This window comes from Rhinatrema bivittatum, chromosome 3 (genome assembly GCF_901001135.1).
Source record: "Rhinatrema bivittatum chromosome 3, aRhiBiv1.1, whole genome shotgun sequence".
NCBI classification, from domain to species: Eukaryota; Metazoa; Chordata; class Amphibia; order Gymnophiona; family Rhinatrematidae; genus Rhinatrema; species Rhinatrema bivittatum.
Window position 1 is genome coordinate 563,253,667 of NC_042617.1, and position 18,693 is coordinate 563,272,359.

General features: G+C 45.0%; 1 protein-coding gene across 6 annotated transcripts in view; it reads left to right on the forward strand.

Moving 5' to 3' along the window:
* Nucleotides 1–18,693, forward strand: part of MAP7 (microtubule associated protein 7) — a 297,916-nt gene that overhangs the window by 117,775 nt on the left and 161,448 nt on the right. For all 6 annotated transcript variants that reach the window (XM_029596499.1, XM_029596495.1, XM_029596493.1 and 3 more), the window contains exon 2: nucleotides 12,064–12,171. In XM_029596499.1, coding sequence (XP_029452359.1) covers nucleotides 12,064–12,171 — 108 coding nt within the window. The remainder of the gene's footprint in view (nucleotides 1–12,063; nucleotides 12,172–18,693) is intronic.

The window sequence follows — 18,693 nt, forward strand, 5'->3', positions numbered from 1 at the left end:
TAATATTTAGTTCCTTTGGTACTGTTAGGTACCTCTTTCCTTCTGCTTGTATATCTGGGTGCTATAGATAGTAATAATCACTGGTGGGGTACCACTCTTTTCTTTATTCCTACTCCTCTTCTCCCAGGAAAGGAGGAATATCAATTCCCCTGGCTTAACCTCTAATAGGTTGATGAAACAGGATTAGTCTTTCAGCTAACAAAAATAGAAGGAAGGGTAGATGGAAACTTGCTTCAATAATGAGGCTAGCTAAAAAAAAACAAACCCCAACCAAAGTGCCTCCCCCTGCAGCAGGAATACAGCAATTATAGACCTTTAAAGAGTGCTGCTTCCTAAAATGAGAAGAATAAAAGAGAAGAAAAAGAACAAAACAAGTGAAGATCCTTCTACTTCCAAAAATGATCTAAAAAATACATACCCACTCTCTCTTTATAGAACCAGGAAACAATCAACTAGCAGCCCACAGGGGAGAGCTGGAAACCACTTGGTATACTTTTCTTCTACTTACACTGATGGTACAGTCTTGGTAATGACCCAGTAGGGCTCTTCATTTTGAACCAGTTTATGGCACTGTCTGATCCTTATATTTATACACAGGAAAAGTGCAGAAAACACTTGTAGGTCCGAAGATTTATCAATTCAAACAGCAAATTTATTAGGAATTCTTGTATGGCAACTCCACTGAGTTTATAATAGCATTTCAGCGGGTCCCCCGACACGGACCCGTGTTTCACCGTCAGGCTGCGTCGGGAGGGACAGATATCTTTAAACCAGCATTCGTATGCTTTGATACACAATAGCATGCCTCCACCCACCGCTCAGCGCATTGTTGGCCATTATGGCACCTATGCCTAAGAAGCCTAAGCACCTCTCTCTTTGCACTGCTTGTCATATTTGGGCATCTCAGCCAGGAGTGCCAGCGCTATGTGGCAGCTCAGGGTGACTTGTCTTCCTCTGATTTTGCTAAGCCTGGTTCTTCCCAACCAGATGTTGGTCTGGGTCAAGATGTTTCAGTTGGGGCACCTGAATTTGGAACTCACCAACTGGTTCCTCAGCAGAGGATGGTAGCTCAGTGAATACTCCTCAGGTACCTCCTGGTCTCAATGCTTCTACTTTCTCCTGGGCGGAATGTTTTCAGGAATTACAATCTTTTCTTCAGGTGCAGTCCTCTGTTCTGCTCATGCCCCTTGAGCTGAGGAACAGGTGGGAACCTTGCCCTGGACCTTTAGTTCTGCATCAAAACGTGGATACTCTGTGGCACCTTGCTAAGAGCTAGAAAATTCTCCACTTCCTTGGCTTATGTGCTGGTTTAGAGACTGTTTGAGAGGGAGGGGGAGTGGGGGTGGTGGGGGAGGGTGGTGTATAATAAATACACAAAACATGTGAAAGTATATAATTTTATTGCATCTTATTTGTTTAACAGTGACATCTGTTGTTGTTTATATATTCTGTCTGATGTTTACACTTTCAATAAAATTACAAATTTAAAAAAAAGAGAGTGCATGAGGATCAAGGTTACTCTTTCTTCTTTGGTCAAGATTTCACTTATTTTGGAATTTTTGCAGGATGGCTTTAATAAAGACTTGGCTCTTAATTCCTTAAAGGTATAAGTAGTGGCTCTCGCCAGTTTCAGGGTAAATGGTGGATCCTTGTTGGCTCATCCTAATGTGGCCCATTTCTGAAAAGAGTGAAACATCTTTGTCCTCCTTTGTGGTTTCCAGTCTCTCTATGGAGTCTTAATTTAGTTTTGGAATTTTTGGCAGGCCCTACCTTTTGTTGCGTCCATCGGTCGCAGATGGCTGCGACCGCTCTGCCTCACTTCTCTTCTACCTTTCTCCTACTCCATGGGGAAGATGGCTGCCTCCAGTGCTGAGTGCCGAAACCAACACAGCATGGGCATCCCCATCCGCCAAGCTCCTTCCTGTGGCCTCCTAGGGGGCGCACGCACGCTGCCTACGCTTATCAATACGTCATGGCGGGAACCTTGGGGGTGTCCCCACCGCATGACGTCAATACCTCCGGGTATTTAAGCCTCCGCTCCACCCCCATTCAGTGAGTTAGCAAGGACTTTGGTTTAGCTACTCTGACCGCTTCTAAGCTGCTCGCTTGGATTCCTCACTACTCTCCAGGGTATCCCGCTCCTGCAGAAGCTCTGGGCACCCGCTCCTCGGGGGCCTCTCGCTTCTATCTACTCTTCGGGTTCTACTACCCAACCTAAGACAACAGCTCCTCGGGGGTCTTATCTACGTTATTTCAGGATCCCTCAGCACTCCTAGGTACTCACTCCTCGAGGGCCTTTCCAGCCCAGGGTATGCTGCACCGGGGACCTCGGGTCCTTTCCTTCAACCTGCTACCAAGCAGGATTCCTGCACTGCCTCTCTGTGAGTACATCTACGCTCCAGCTCTCCATTTCCACCCTTCAGGTTTGGCTTATCCCGCTCTGTGGAACACTACCAACCTTTGCTACATCTGGGTGAGACCATCTACATCTGAGACTGTCTGAGCTATTGGAATACCGCTGGACTGCAGTGCTATCTATTTCCTATGCTAGTATCATCTACCTGCAGCAGTACAATAAAAACTTTCTTCTTCAGTGCCTGCTTTCTGAGTCTAGCCTATTGCTGTGGTTCCCCACGGGGCCCCTCCACATGAGAGGAGTCATCGCCACTTCGACCAAGAGTCCACATTATGCCACAAACCCAACACCTTTAGACTGCCGCGTACTCCTTCCTTGCCATTGCTGACCTTGAAAACTGTTTTCCTTGTGGCTATTTGTTCTGTGCGTAGGGTTTCCAAACTGCAGAACTTACCTTGCCGGGAGCCATTTCTCCAGATGACTCCCGGGGTGGTACAGCTGTGTACTGCTCTTTCTTTTTTACCGAAGGTGGTCTCTGAGTTTCACTTGAATCAGTCCATCTCCTTGCCATCTCTGGACAGAGATGTAGAGGGGTATCGTCTCTTGTGATTTTTTTGATATCAAGAGACATATTGTCAGGTATCTAGAAGTTACTGAGCCTTTGCAGAAGTCGGGTCGCCTGTTTGTTCTTCATGGCCATACTAGACAGGGAGAGCCAGCCTTGCTGGCTACAATAGCTTGCTGGATTAAGGAGGTAGTCATGGCTGCATACATGGATGCTGGGAAGCCGTTACCTAGTCAGGTTAGGGCTCATTCCACTAGGGCTCAGGCAGTGTCATGGGCAGAAGTTAGCTTGTTGTCTCCCGTCAACATTTGCCGAGCTGCGATGTGGTCCTCCTTATACACCTTTTCCAGGTATTGTTGTGTGGATGTTCAGGCCTTTGTGCGTTCGGTTTTGAGTGGACTGCAGGCAGCCTCCTGCCCTATTCGGGAGTAGCTTGGGTACATCCCACTTGTTATGAATTCGTCTGACTTTCCTAATGAAAAGAAAATTATCAGGAAAGTAGTAATTTCACGTTACCTGAGAGTAATCTGCTTCCTGTCATTTCCCTGTCCCCTTCTTTTTCTTCGCTATTTTTTTCCTTGCAGGGAACAGGTGGGAAGATGATCCTGACTGTTTGGAGCACTACAGAAAAAAAGCTACTCTGTTCCCTAATCCAAACACAACTCTCCTATCATTATCCATTATCCTTCATTCCAGATAGTGCGTGTTGGATAATAGAACTTATATTATATCTGACTTTCAAATTTTAACATATGCATTTAGTTTCTATCACCATCCAAGCAAATGAGGAACCTTGGACAATCTGTTATTGACACAAAATATTCAAGCTTTTTAGAGATGTATTACTATTTTATTTATTTATTTTATTATAGTCTGCTTTTCACTCTTTTTTTTTTTTTTTTCAGCATTTCAAAGCAATTACATTCAGGTACTGTAAATATTTAATTATCCCAGAGGGCTTACAATCTAAGTTTGTACCTTAGATTGTACTAGAAATACTGTATTAGTTATCAAAATATAAATTTAAAACCCCTTCTCTAAAAATGCTACCAACCTTTAAAATGTTACTGTTCCTTGCTGTTCAAATATTAGAAAACATTTCTTTGCAGCTCTGCTCAAATTTCAGTATAAGCCCTTATAATAGACATTTAGCATCCTTTTCTCAACCAAGGAATCAGTTTTATGCTTGTTTGAGCTTGAGTGTTTGTTTTAAAAGCGACCAATTTTTATTGATTCACTAAAGTTGACTTTTAAAACAGTGAGGTTTAGAGTATGTCCCTCATTGTGTTTACCCAAAGTGATTTTGGAATTCTGCAGAAAACTACGGGGTAGATTTTGAAAAACTGCGTGATCGCGTACTTTTGTTTGCGCAGCAGGCGCAAACAAAAGTACGCTGGATTTTATAAGATACGCACGTATCTTCTAAAATCCTGGATCGGCGCGCGCAAGGCTGCCAATTTTGGGCAGCCGGTGCGCGCCGAGCCGCGCAGCCTGCCTCCATTCCCTCCAAGGCCACTCCTAAATCGGAGCGGCCTCGGAGGGAACGCTCTTTCGCCCTCCCCTCACCTTCCCCTCCCTTCCTCTACCTAACCCACCCCCCCTGGCCCTATCTAACCCCCCCCTACCTTTATCCATGGATTTACGCCTCCCGGAGGGAGACGTAAATCCACGCGCGCCAGCGAGCTGCTGGCGCACCGAGACCGGACTCGGGGGCGGTTCCGGAGGGCGCGGCCACGCCCCCGGAACGCCTCGGCCCGAAACCACACCCCTGGGCCCGCCCCCGAAATGCCACGCAACGCCCCCAAAACGTCGCGTCGTTCGGCCCCACCCCCGACACGCCCCCTTCCCAAACCCCGGGACCTAGGCGCGTCCCGGGGTTCTGCGCGCGCCGGGACACAACTTTCAAAAACAAACAGTAAACTATCAGCCTACCCATGCAAACACTTGAGAAAAATAATGGCTTTTTACCTTCTTTCTAAAAGTTAAATAACTTTCTTCAAGACTTATTTCAGCTGAGAAAGTGTTCCACAGAATAAGAACAGCAATCAAAGACATTATATATCTAGTCTCTGTTAATTGACAACTTTTAAAAGATGGAACTGATAATAAATGTTGACCGAATGAACAAGGGACTGACCAGGAGATAATATTGACCTCAAATATTCAGGCCATTTCAAGTCTATATAACTTTCTCGAATAAAGGGTCTCATGTTCACGGTACGTGCAGCCAAAAATCAGGTGGGCAGCTGCTTTTTGAATTAAGTGTAAAACATGTACCAAATAGCAGGCCCAAATAGAAAGAACTGCAATAATTGATATGCTTTAAAACCATTGGGGTAGATTTTCAGATAGCGCGATTTGGCGTACTTTTGCTGGCGCATCAGGCGCAAGCAAAAGTACGCGGGATTTTAGTAGATACGCGCGTATCCGCTAAAATCCTGGATCGATTCCGTATAGCCGGCGCGCGCCGAGCTGCGCAGACATTTCGGAGCGGCCTCGGAGGGAACTTTCTTTTGCCCTCCCCTCACCTTCCCCTACCTAACCCACCCGCCCGGCCCTGTCTAAACCCCCCCCTTACCTTTGTCGGGGGATTTACGCCTCCTGGAGGGAGACGTAAATCCCCGCGCGCCAGCGGGCCGCTAGCGCGCCGGGACGCAACCTGGGGGCGGGTACGGAGGGCGCGGCCACCCCGGGCCGTAACCACGCCCCCGGGCCCGCCCCCAAAACGCTGCCGACATGCCCCCCTCGCCAAACCCCGGGACTTACGCGAGTCCCGGGGTCTGCGCGTGCCGGTAGGCCTATTGAACATAGGCGCACCGGCGCTCAGGGCCCTGCTCGCCTAAATCCGGGCGGATTTAGGCGAGCAGGGCTCTGAAAATCCGCCCCATTGTTTGTACCACCATTCTAAAAGCATGACAATATAATATTGGCCTACGTCTACCTACTAATTTAAAGTTTTAAAAAACAGTCCTTGTCACAGCCTTAATCTGATCTTTAAATGTTAACCAGGCATCTAAAATGACTCCCATGTCCTCTACATGGTCTGCCATTACAAGAGACTAACTCCCTCTTCCTTTAGACTTCTCTTCAGATTGTTATGTTTTGTAGGGTTTGGGTGGACCTTTGGACAATGCGGCAGCTGACCACGCCCATGGGGGGAAGTCCTGTGAGGGGCCACAGGTCAGGCTCAGCCCTGGACACACAAACACAGATTATATATTTTATTATTTATTTTATTTATTTTATTTTTATTTTTTTCTAGACAGACATTGTTGTAAAAATACAAATCATATCAGTTTACAATGAAACTTCAACATTCGCTCAGGGGCGGTACAGGGAACATTGGTGCCAGTTAACAGTGGAAACAGGTCAAAAACTCGTCTGAACATAGACAGTTTGTGAAGCCACCAGAGATGGCAGTAGTGAGTAGAAGATGGAGCCCGGCTGGGCTAGTATTCCCCAGGCGCTGGAACAGTGGCTTCTCCGGTAGCAGTGCTGTAGGAAGAAGAACTGAGAAAATGAGTACACAGAGATATTCAGAGTCCCCAGTATGGAGAAACTCCGAGATAGGGAGAGCTGGCCCTCGAGGAGTGAGTACCAGATCCCTGGGCGCAGAGACTCATTGGCAAGTACTCACGCAGCAGTTCTCCGTAGAAGATGGCACTGGTGCTGGAATGGAGGCAGGCCCTCGAGGAGCAAGTACCTAGTTCTAGGGAAACAGCTCTGAGGAGTAGATGATGTAGTACTCACAGATGCTGTCTGTAGCGAATTCTTCCAAGTAGAAGAGGAGATGGACACAGGCAGCGAGTCAGGGAGCATGGGCCCTCGAGGAGCGAGTACCAGTTCCTGATAGCGACCTGAAAGAAGCAGAGAGGCCCCCGAGGAACGGGTACCTCGTTAACAGCAAAGAGTCCATATAGAAGTTGGAGGCAGAGTAGCTGGGTACGGAGAGCGAATCCCATCCGTAGGAATTCCCCTGCTAACTCAGGCTAGCAATAAACAGTAGGCTTAAATATCCGGGCAGCGTGACGTCATCACAGGGGGACGCCCTTGAGGTTCGCGCCATGGAGGAAATAAGAATGAGGGCCAGGTGGCGCACGCGCCCTAAGGTATCTGAGGAGCATGGCGGGAGGCAGCGCCCAAGCCATTCCGGGGACGCAGGAGAGGACGGCAGACAGACGCCGCTGCAGCCAGTCGTCCACAGGGAGCAGGAGTCGCCGCAGAAAAAGAAAGATAGGCGGAGTGAAGCCGTCGGGCAGCGATGGTTGCAACACAGATTCCTTGGAATATCCCAGAAGTCCACTCTTAGACCACAAGACAACTATCCCCAGATCTAAGAGTCTGGAAACTCCATCCATAGGTCCACCAGCCATGCTCTCGGGCCATTTATTTATTTATTTATTTATTTATTTATTTAACATTTCTTTTATACCGATATCCGTTCGCACATCGTATCGGTTCACAGTGAACAAAAAACCATTGGGCAGTGCCCGTACATATAACAGATAACATAATATAATATGATGAACTAGCCATGAAAAAGGAAGGAAGGAATGCCGAGTCATGTGCTCATGAGCTTTGTTAAACCGCTCTTTTCAGCGAGACACACCACTACTGCTCTCTGTCCTCAGCTACCAGTGTCTGTAGGGACACTGACATCAATAGTAAGGAGCACTTGGACACCCTTACAAATAAAAATGACAAGTTGCAAAAACTGGTAAAAGTGCTACTCCAGATCAACAAAGGGGGGAGGGAATGATGAGGAAGAGAGAGATTGCTGGAGAGCACGGGAGGGGGTGGAAGTTGAAGGAATGAAAACGAGGCTGCAAGGAGAGAAAATATCACCACTTCTGCTCTAATTCCCCCCCCCCCCCACCCCACCCCACCAAAAAAAATAAATTGGCAAAACTCTACTTAAGTTTTCAGAACCCTTTGTTTAATGACCTTTCAGTTGCTTAAACCACAGCTTTCCAAAGTGTGTGTCGCGACACTTTAGTGTGTCGCCTGAGGTGTGCCGGTGTGTCGCGCAAGCCCGGTGCACGTGACACACCGGCAAGTGGGAGCCAATGCGGCCGCCAGTGGACCTCATCCCACTGGCGGCTGAGCAGCGAAGAATCGCTGTGCTGTGTGCCAGAGAAACACAGCAGGAAGATCGGCAGGGCCGTGGTGGAGATTACGTCACCACGGCCCGAAGAAAAAGGTCACGCAGGTGCTCCTTCTCCTTCCTGCCCACGCGGCCCCGGAAGAAAAATGTTGCCGGAGCCACACGGGCAGGAAGGAGGCGGAGCATCAGCCGCGTGCAGAAGAGGAGCAGTGTTGTTGTAGCGTGCGAGAAGAGGCGGCGGCCCGGTAGCAGGGTCCCAACCGCGAATCGCCCTGCGAAGAACAGGGACGCCGCTGCCACGGATCGGCCCGTGAAGAACAGGGACGCTGCAGAGCCCATCCTGCAGCGACCCGTGAAGAGGAGCCCAGAGGTAAGAGAGAGGCTAAGGGCCCGTAGAGTGCGTGTATGAGATGAGTTGAGAGATTGTGTGCGGGAGTGAGGACCTGAATGTTTGCAGAGACAGCATGTGAGAGCCTGTGTGTGTGTGAGAGAGACAGCATGTGCCAGTGAGAGCCTGTGTGTATGAATGATTGTATGAGAGAGAGCATGTGACAGTGAGAGCCTGTGCTTGAGCAAGACAGCATGTGGGAGTGAGACAGAGCCTGTGTGTGTGAGAGTCAGACAGCATGTGACAGTGAGAGACTGTGTGTATGAATGATTGTATGAGAGAGAGCATGTGAGAGTGAGAGCCTGTGTGTATGAATGATTGTAAGAGAGAGAGCATGTGCAAGAGAGAGACTGTGTATATGAATGATTGTATGAGAGAGAGCATGTGAGTGAGAGCCTGTGTGTATGAATGATTGTATGAGAGAGAGCATGTGCAAGAGAGAGACTGTGTATATGAATGATTGTATGAGAGAGAGCATGTGAGTGAGAGCCTGTGTGTGTGTGAGAGAGAGAGAGAGAGAGAGAGAGAAAGCATGTGAGAATGAGAACCTGACTGTATGTTTGAGGGAAGAAGATAGATGGAGAGAAAAGAAATAGAAAAAAAAGACAATATGAAAGGAATTGGCAAAAAAAATAAGAAAGTGGAGGTGGAACAAAAAAGCCTGTGACCAGCCGATTAGAAAACTAAGATCAGACAGCAAAGGTAAAAAAAAATAAAAATTACTTTTTACTGATTGGCACATGTAATCTTTGGTAATGTGCAAGAGTAGCACTTTCTCTATGCGGATCTCACAATGTACGAGATCAACATGGAGGAAGTGGAAACCCACGGGGCCTGCACAGAGGAGGCAGCAGAATAGGCTTCAGTGCCAATAGCAGCAATCAGCGCCTCCCAAATAGCCATGCGGCATCAGTGACAGTGGCAGCAGAAGAATGAGAGAGGCTCCGAGGTTGCTGGCAAAAGAGAGGGGGGTCTGCCTTTAGTGTGTACATGTGTATGAATGGGAGTCTGCCTGGGGGTGTATGTGTGTGAATGCATGGGTGCCTGCCTGAGGGTGTGTCTGTGTATGAGAATGTATGGGTGTCTTCCAGGGGTTTGAATGTGTGAGAATAGGTGCCTGCCTGGGGGTCTGTGTGTGTGAGAATGAATTGGTGCCTGCCTGGGGGTCTGTTTGTGTGAGAATGAATGTGTGCATGCCTGGGGGATGGTGAGGGAGTGGTGTGAAAATGAATGGGAGCCTACCTGGGGGTCAGTTTCAGTGTGTGAGAATGACTGGGAGCTTGCCTGGGTGTGTGTGTTTGTGTGAGAGTGATTGGGAACTTGCCTGGGTGTGTGTGTTTGTGTGTATGTGAGGGAGCCAGAGAAAGTGAGAGCATGAGTGTGTATGAGAAAATCCAGAGGAGTAAGAGTTTGTGTGGGGGGGGGTGTGTGGAGGGGGAGAGAGTGTCTTAGAGCCTGAGAGAGCGAGAGGTTATGATGGGTATAAGAGCATGAATGTGTATGTATGTGACAGTGTATGTGTGAGAGAGAATGGACATGTGAGTATGTGTGTGAGAGAGAGAGGATAACCTCCTAATCCTTGACAATATCAGGGTGACTGGAAATCAAGAGCTCCCACGTATGGACAGCAAGGGCTTTTTAAAATCCTTATTAGTTTTAATTATTGGGTGTTATTTGATATATGTGCTGTTTTTAAATATTTTATTGGTATTTGGGAAATTGTAAAAAATGTATATGATTTTAATTAATAGAAATTCTTTTTATCAGTAGTTTTAAAATATTCTTTTATTAGTATGGTTTTACTATTATAACTGATGCTTTATGTTTCTTGATTTTATTTGTTTTATGAGGAATGGTGGTTCTGTTTTTCCATTGTTAATACACAGAGTCTGGCTTCTTGGGGTTTCCATTTCAGTTTTTGTCTAATTTGTGCTCCTTTATTTTGTATTCTGTATTTGGTGAGGGTCTATCTCTGCTCTGTGTGTGTGACCATGATGAGAGATTCTGCTAGCATAGGGATCTATAGCAATCTGATTTGTTTTGTTTCCTCAGTAGGTGGTATATTGGTATTCTAGGACCCAGTGTAATATTTACCCTTGCTTTTTCACAGGTAGGGTTATTGTTGTTTGAGTCCTTGGTGTTATTACTGTTATTACTGTTATTACTCTTCCTATCCATTATATCCACCTTCCACTCTCCCCTCTACTTTCCCCGCTCCTCCCTCCTTCTCAGCTCTCCTCTCTCCTCCTCCCCTTTCTCCCTCACTAGCCTGCCTGCACTTCTTAGTCTTTTTCCATTGTACATATGTATATATTTGCAAACGTTGCTATAATATAATTTAATGCAAACTTTCCCATGTTATCTCCCACCCCCTTTTAATACCTTGTTCGCATGTTTTAATCGTTCAATGTAAAGCGCCATGCCTAGCGCCAGTTTATGTTACAATGTGAACCGATATGATATCCTGGATGAATGTCGGTATATAAAAATTTTAAATAAATAAATATAAATAAATGTTGCAATGGGATTGCAGTATAGCTTTTGAGTGTCTTTTTTGCGAGGTTTTGTGTTAGTTCACAATGTGCCTGGCAGTGGAAGGTGTTTGTGCTGCTGTTACTGTGAGGTGACACCAGAATTTGAAAATATCTTTTAGTATGATGAGCTGTAAGGGAAACATTCAAGCTCCATTGTTTGGGGGAATTTCAGTGGATGCCCAGAGTTACAGAACTGGAGGTGCAGGATTTGTATTGACATTCTGTCCCTTCCTATATATTCAAGACTTCACTCTCATAGCCATATAGAATTAGTTGAATGAGGCTATCAAATAATTATATAGTGTGAAACTGGCCTGCTTTTTAAAATTACGCAGAAGACCCTTTGGACTTTCTTATTAACACCAAATATTCAAAAGCTGTGTTCGTCCCATCAAGCTCATATATCTCATTAAAGAGGTAAATTGAATAACACAATAACTTTGTTTTATTATTGTTATTCGTAAATTAGAACAATAACATTAATCTTGGAATATTATATATTTTTAATATAAATGAAAGGTTTTCACAAGATAAAATGTTTCACGACACAACCTATTACGTATATATTTAAGGAAATATACATAAATTGTCAAAATACATTTCGTTCGTTTAACCTTTAACCTCAGGTTTGCTAGTAGACTGAATTACTGTGTCCCGAAATTATGTTTGTCTAAAAAGTGTGTCACCAACATGAAAAGTTTGGAAAGCTCTGGCTTAAACAGTTGCATTGAAGTTAAGTATCTGGCACCAATATAGCTAGTTTGAGCAGCTTCTGGTGATGAGAACAGGTATTGTGCCATTTTTCTGCCCCTGCTCTGTTGTGTTTGCCTCTGTATTTGAATAAAACCCTGAGAGAGACTTTGTTGTTCCATTTACGTTTCGCTGTGTGACAGTAACATAGTATTATAAATAGAATCATTTATCTGTGCCTTGAAGTTATGACAGGCACATTTTAGTAGATGCCTTTCTAAAACAGGCCTTGTTATTCATCTATGATTGTAGGGCTGTTCCATTGCTGGTATGTTTTGATTTATTGTAGAAGTATGTTTTAATTGGGTTAATATTTTATGTGAAAAACTTTTTTTTCTTATTTATTTATTTATTTATTTTTTTTAGAATCTGAAGGTATTCAAAGTAAAATTCAAGAGAAAAGAAGTACATCACTGAGTCGTCCCACATCAGCCATATCTCTACAAAGCAGTATAATTTCTGGAGCTAAGCCAGGTACTGTATGCTTAATTTATGAGCAAGTTAAGAAAATTAGCTAATTTGCGTAGTATTAGGGGAAAAATCTGATGACAAAAATATTTCAGAATGAATAATTATTGTGGTGAAAATAAGTTGTGGTATTGGAGAATTTCTTTTGCCTTTGAAGCATTTATATATGCAACCCGTACCTATCGGAGTTGCTACTTAAATAACGCCACTTCTCAGCTGTGTGATTTAGAAAGAGCACGTATAACACACCTGCACAACTAAAGGTTCTCCCAGGGATGAGGAGCAAAGGCTGGAGCAGAAAATAAAAGCAACATAAAATAAACAGGCAATATTACTGTTCTAAGTAATATAAGCAAAATAAGTGCATGCACTTTTACATAATACTTTTGGATCCTTATACTGTATAGAAAACAGAAGCACATGGCATTATAGTAAAATGATTTATTAGCACTGAAAATTAAGAAAATTAGCACTTTGTAAATTATAACAAAAAACCACTATCCCACCCTAATCTCAGTTTAGTTCAATTGTAGAAAATTAAAAATTGTAGTTTCAAAATTCCCTTCCTTGGTCAGAATATTAGCATAAGTTCTCAGTTCAATCTCATGTGATGGTTGAATTCTTTGCAACCCAGATGGGTGATGAAGCTGTTATAGATACTTGGGGTCCAGCCTTCCATGCAGATTCAGGATCTACTTGGTTCCCAGAGATAAATGTCCAAAATCTCCCAATGAAAATAAAATTTCCTCTCTCTTCTAAATAAAATTGTGACAATCTTCTGAAACTTCCCTGAGCTAAGTTAGTTTAAACAAAATAAAATTTATCTAAGAAAATCAATTTAATTCTCTTGCTAAATAAACACAACAAAAGGCAATGCTTGTTTCTGATGCCATAATAGGAAAGCAGCAAAGAGAAAGTACTTTACTTTCTTTCCCAGTCTGTAAAGAAGCTGCAGATAAACCTCTCACCTCAGGGCTACATCCCTATATCTCTCCCTTTTAAACAAAAGCAGTTTCTCCTTTATACTTAATTAAAAAGGCTCATTAGTATTAAATTCCCCGTCTCTCACTGACTCCAGACAGGTATTGCCCACCCAAGCTCTGTTGCAGAGATATATTATTTGTGAGTTCAAATATAAATTTGTGTTTCATAGAGTGAACGAGAAAAGTTAAATTATAATAAACTCTAATATTTCCTTTTTTCAGTAATTTCTAAGTGGTGTCAATGAGGTCTAGTAAATAATACAGTACTCGTTTCTAGCCAAAGAGGCTCTCCTGCTGAAAAGACAGGGACATCAAAGAGAATCTTCTTAGGGACAAACAATTTAACAGTTAACTATCCTTCCCACTGCCTTTTAAAGAACTTTTGGCATTTGCATTCTTCTGTAACTAATAAAGGGGCCGATGCAATAAGGGGCATTAAACCTATCGCGAGTTTTTACTCGCATTTTATAAATGAGTTTTTTGGCTAATGTAGCCCTGATATGTAAAAAGGGATTTAGCACTAAAAAGAAATCCACGACAGGCTTAGCACATGGTGCGTGCAAATTGCAGGGTAATAGCCTAATTAGCTATTACCCTGCATTGCAAGTAGGCGCGTGCTAAGCAAGAGACTGCCTAGTGCATCTACTATAGTGAGACATGTAATGCCTGCCCAGAGGCAGGCCTTAAACTTCACGCAGCTGGCCTGACCAAAGCTCCCCCTGCCCCAGGACTGTCCTGTACCTGAAATGGTGTATTCTGAGGTCCATGTCTTAAAACTGGGTTTGCCAGACCCCCAAATCCCCCTTCTAGGCCAGGAACCCCTGCCTGAGACCCTCCTCCAGCAGGGCTGTTCTCAAGTGGTCCTTTTCAATGACACTTGTCAGTGAAAGAACCAATCCCCTTTCAAGACAGCCTTCTGAAAAGGGATTGATCCTTTCACTGACAGGTGACTGTGAATGGACCAATTGGCAGTAAGTGGAGTGAATAAATTAATCTTGTGTCCTTAATATTAATTTATTCACTTCTTCACTTACTGCCAGTTGGTCCTTTAATGTCCCCCCCCCCTCTTCCCAGGCAGTTGCCTGTCCCTTCTCTTTTCTCCCTTTCCTGCCCAGCATGCCCCCCCCCCCCTTCCCAGGCAGTTCTGGCTCCCTTCTCTTTTCTCCCTTTCCTGCCCAGCATGCTTCTGACCCTCTGAGATCGTGTGTGTGTGTGTGAGAATGAATGTGTATGTGTATGAAAGAGAGAGGGGAACATTCCCCTCCACCACCACCACATCCTTAATAATCCATGAAATAAGGCATGAGAAGCAACTGAGAGGCAGGGGGGCCCCTTCTTTGCCCCAAGAAGCTGGAAGATAGGCTGCATATAGGCAGCAGTTTACCAGCTCATTATTGCCTTTTAATGCATTCAAAGATATACTGGAAGTATCTAAAATTTATGGAACTGAGGCCTCCTCCCCCACCCCAGTCCTCGTCTATTCCTGGTCTGTGGAAAAGTTGGCAACCCTACTACCATCGGGGACGTGAGATGCCATTTTTCCCTTATTTTCCATCTCTCTTCTCTTCACTGCAAGTTCTTCTCTTCTCACGCATCTCTAGCTTCTTATGTACCTCTCCACTATATTTTCCTCTCTCCTACCCTTAAATTCCTTTTCATTGACTTCCATCCCTCCTCTTCCTCCTCCCCCACATAATCCCTCATCCATGTAATCAGTGGTGTAGCTAAGTGGGGTGAGCCCTTGGGGCCAGTGCCTTCCCACATTTGGCTCAGACCTCCCCCCCCCTCGCCTAGCAGCAGGATCATGCCATATCTGAGTCAGCCCTTAAAGGTGCAGCAGTTAGAGGGCTTGGAGATATTGGAATCACTGCCAGTCCATGATCCTCTGCACCTTTAAAAAGGCTAACTTGAATGGGAAACACCACTGCCCTTGGGCTAGACATGTAAAAGTCTGAGGCCATTAAAGTCTTTGTTTATTTTTGGCAGATAATTACCCATCCCCCTCCTCTCAGCACCTTAAAAGTTCAGGAATGCCTAGCTTTATTGGAAGCCTGTTTACATAATTGCTCTATACTTGCCTGAGAGTTAACACTTGCATAAAGTAGCTGTCCATTACCCACAGAGGGCGAGTGAGAGGCTGCCAGGGCAAGGAGAGAGTGAAAAGACAGATGATATAGTATGTTTCTAGAAATTAAAAACTTTTTTAGCCACTGTTGTGAAGATCCACATAGTGAAGGATTTTTAAGCATATGCTGTAGCCTATGGGCCTGTTTGTCCTAGACAAACAATGCTACAGAAAATTATCACTTATTTTACGTTTATATATGACCCGATAAGCCCAGGAATTTACAACTGTTTATCTCAGAATAGAGATTTTATTGTAAGACATTTAGATTATAAATTAGCTATCTTAGAAATTTATGGTATATCCTTATCACAGAGTATATTTATAATGGTTAGTTTGGCATGTATGAAGAAATTAGCAGAAGGACATGAACTTGCCTATCATTTTACCAGGCAATCCTAGCTTGCTAACCTAACAGGACCCAGGAATAGAACCCCAGTCTCACCATTCTAAAGATTCCTAGTCTTTGAGCTGTGCAAGAAGCTTGAGATCACAAAAGTAGTCTCTGTCACTGTGAATGTAACAATACTTATAATCAAAAAACCAAAAGTGAAAGAATCAAAGAATATACCATAAAGAAAATCTCACTTTATACACAGCGGGATAGATGAAAGAACTCACTTAAATGACCTTCATAATGCACAGGATCAGACATGAAAGATTTCAAGTTTCTGTAATCCCATAATGTGCAATCGTATAATCATCGGTCATAGTCTCTCAATATTGAAATTGTAAGCCAACCAAAATTTTTTTAAACATTTCTCTTTGCATATAAAAAAATTATGAAACAAAAGCTGAACTTATCTTAAGCTTGTTCATCAATCCCGAGGCTTTTAATTGCTTCCTTGCATAGGGTCCAGGAACCTGACCCCCTTCGTTTGTTTATATAAAATATGACCACTTAGTTGTCTGTGTGGACTATGATGTTTTTTTCCCCGAATGCGGTTGAAGAACATGAGAAGGGCATTCCGAATCATCCTCAGCTTCAACAGATTTATCTGGTGACTGTTTTCTGATGGTGACCCCTTGTGGAAGTGTCCGTGGGCAGAACCAGTTGGTACACAAGACCTCGGAACAGGGCTCTCACTATGAGGGTTGCTGGGGACAGCCACCATGCTATGTCCTTTCGCATGGCCCTGGTCAATTGCACTGTTTTGGTTAACAGTTGAGTGAATTGAGTCCATTGAGTGTTTAAACCCCACTGCTGACAGTGCATATGGAGTAGAGCGTCCAGCACTACTTATATTGCTGCTGCCATGTGTCTCAGAAGGGCTAAAATTTGGCAGGCCGAGGGGCGGGCACAGTTCTGAAGGGTTTGAGCTCTGTCCTCGGGCAGGAAAGCCTTCCCCACTACTGTGTCTGTCTTGGCCACAGTGAACTGAAGAACTTGCATCAGCTGAAGGCTGGACTTCCCATAGTTTATTATGAAGCCTAGCGCCTCCAAGCAATTTATAATGTCCCTCAAATGAGTCTGAAGAGCATTCACTTCTGAGGCCACCAGAAGCCAATCGTTCAGATAAGGGAATAATTGAATCCCCTTCTGTCTGAGGTGAGCACCGCCTCCGCTAAGCACTTGGTGAAGACTCGGGGCAGACAATAGTCCAAAAGGGGCACCTTGTATTGGTAGTGGCATCCATTGACATGGAAACACAGATAGCGCCAGGAGAAATGTTGCATCGGAATGTGGAGTGAGCATCCTTGAGATCTATTGAGCACATACAATTGTTGGGTTGTAGAAAAGGCAGCATGGATTTTAGGGATGTCATCTTGAACTTCTCCTTTTGAATTAATTTTTTGAGGGCCCATAAATCATTGGGTGGAGACCCCCCCAGCCTTTTTGGGGATGAGGAAATATTCAGAATATTGCGCCTGTGTGTAGGTACCACTTGGATTGCATATTGCTGCAGTAGTGAGCTCACTTCTCACAAAAGTGGCATCTGCGCATAGTCCCGCAGAGAAAGGGGTAAGGTGTGGGAGAGTTGGGATTATCTTGTAATTCAATTGGTACACCCTGCGGACAATACTTAAAACCCAACAGTCCGATATGATTGCTGCCCGAGAGTCTCAAAAATTCGTCTTTTGGCCCCCCCCTCCCACCCATAGTAGTAGTTGCGGTTTGGCAGTCCTCAAAAACTCTGCTGTGGTTTCTGGCCAGCACTCATCCAGGTAACGATTATCCTTCCCTGGTAGAACATTGGAATGGAGCCTAGATTTTTTCGCCTTTTTCATGGCAGACTCCACCACTATCGGGCCATGTGGCAGATACACTGTACCATAGTAAGGGGACTTCCTCATCGAAAACTTAAGGTCATTTTTTCTAGACATCACCAGTCCATGACAGCATCCAGGACTGCATGGGAAGGCAGTGCTGTCGATTCTGATGGAACCTCGAAGATCTTTAAAATTCTGAGGACGTCTGTTCTAGGGTCCAGCACCTTCTTGGTCTCAACCTTGAGAAGCACTCCCATCTTCTCGATGAATTTGGAAGTTCCTCTGGTGGGGAAGACAGTTCTGGAGGTTCCTCAAGCAGGTCTGATACATTCCAGTAGATGACCCTCGAGAAGGGGTGGGGGGGAGTCGCCAGATTCCGAGATTGGCTGTGGGGAGAATTAAGGATAGGATACCTTCTCTTCCTGTGGGCTATCCTGCGGAGGAGGGGATTCACACCCCAGGTGCAGCTCTTCCAGTGCGGTGCTTGGTGGTGGACGCCCCTGCTTGTTCAACTCCAGGGATGTAAAGAGGTTGCTCAAAATCGTGGAAATCTGGAACATTGCCTAGGAAGCTAATCCTCCCTCTGCGGGGGTTCGCTGCTCCCTCAGTGGAGCAGTGGATCTGATATCTTCTTGTCCCCTGCTTAGGGCAAACCTGGACCTCCTGGATGGTGGAGGCACCGCAGCCAAGAAGATGTTGGAGTCAAGTCCCATACTGCGGTGTGTAGCAGGCTCAACTTTGTGGGATGGTCTGTATCTCTTCAACAGGGGCTTCTGAAGTTGGGGCGAATGCCTCTTCCTCCTGGACACTGAAGATATATCAGAGTACACCCTTTGAGATGATCCAGAGATTCCCCCCAACAAGAGGTAATCGAAGAGTCCACATCCGAAAAACCCATTTCAATCCGTTCCTCCAGCGAGACGATGACCTGAAGGTCTTGCTGCAGCTTTTGTTTCTTCAAGGGCCTTTTCCAGGAGGGTTTCTGCCGGTCACCTTCCCCCAGTGGCACCGGGTTCAACACATGCCTCGTTGGCATTGGGTGCATCATGAACTGATGTGTCGAGTCATGGACTTGCATCGACGCGAGTTTTGTAGGTATCTGTGTCGATGGGAGCGGACCCAGAAAAGCCCATTTTGGAGCATCATGGCTCTTTGATGCATCGCTGCGTCATGCATCAGGATGTGCTTTTTTCATTGCAAGCGCAGAAT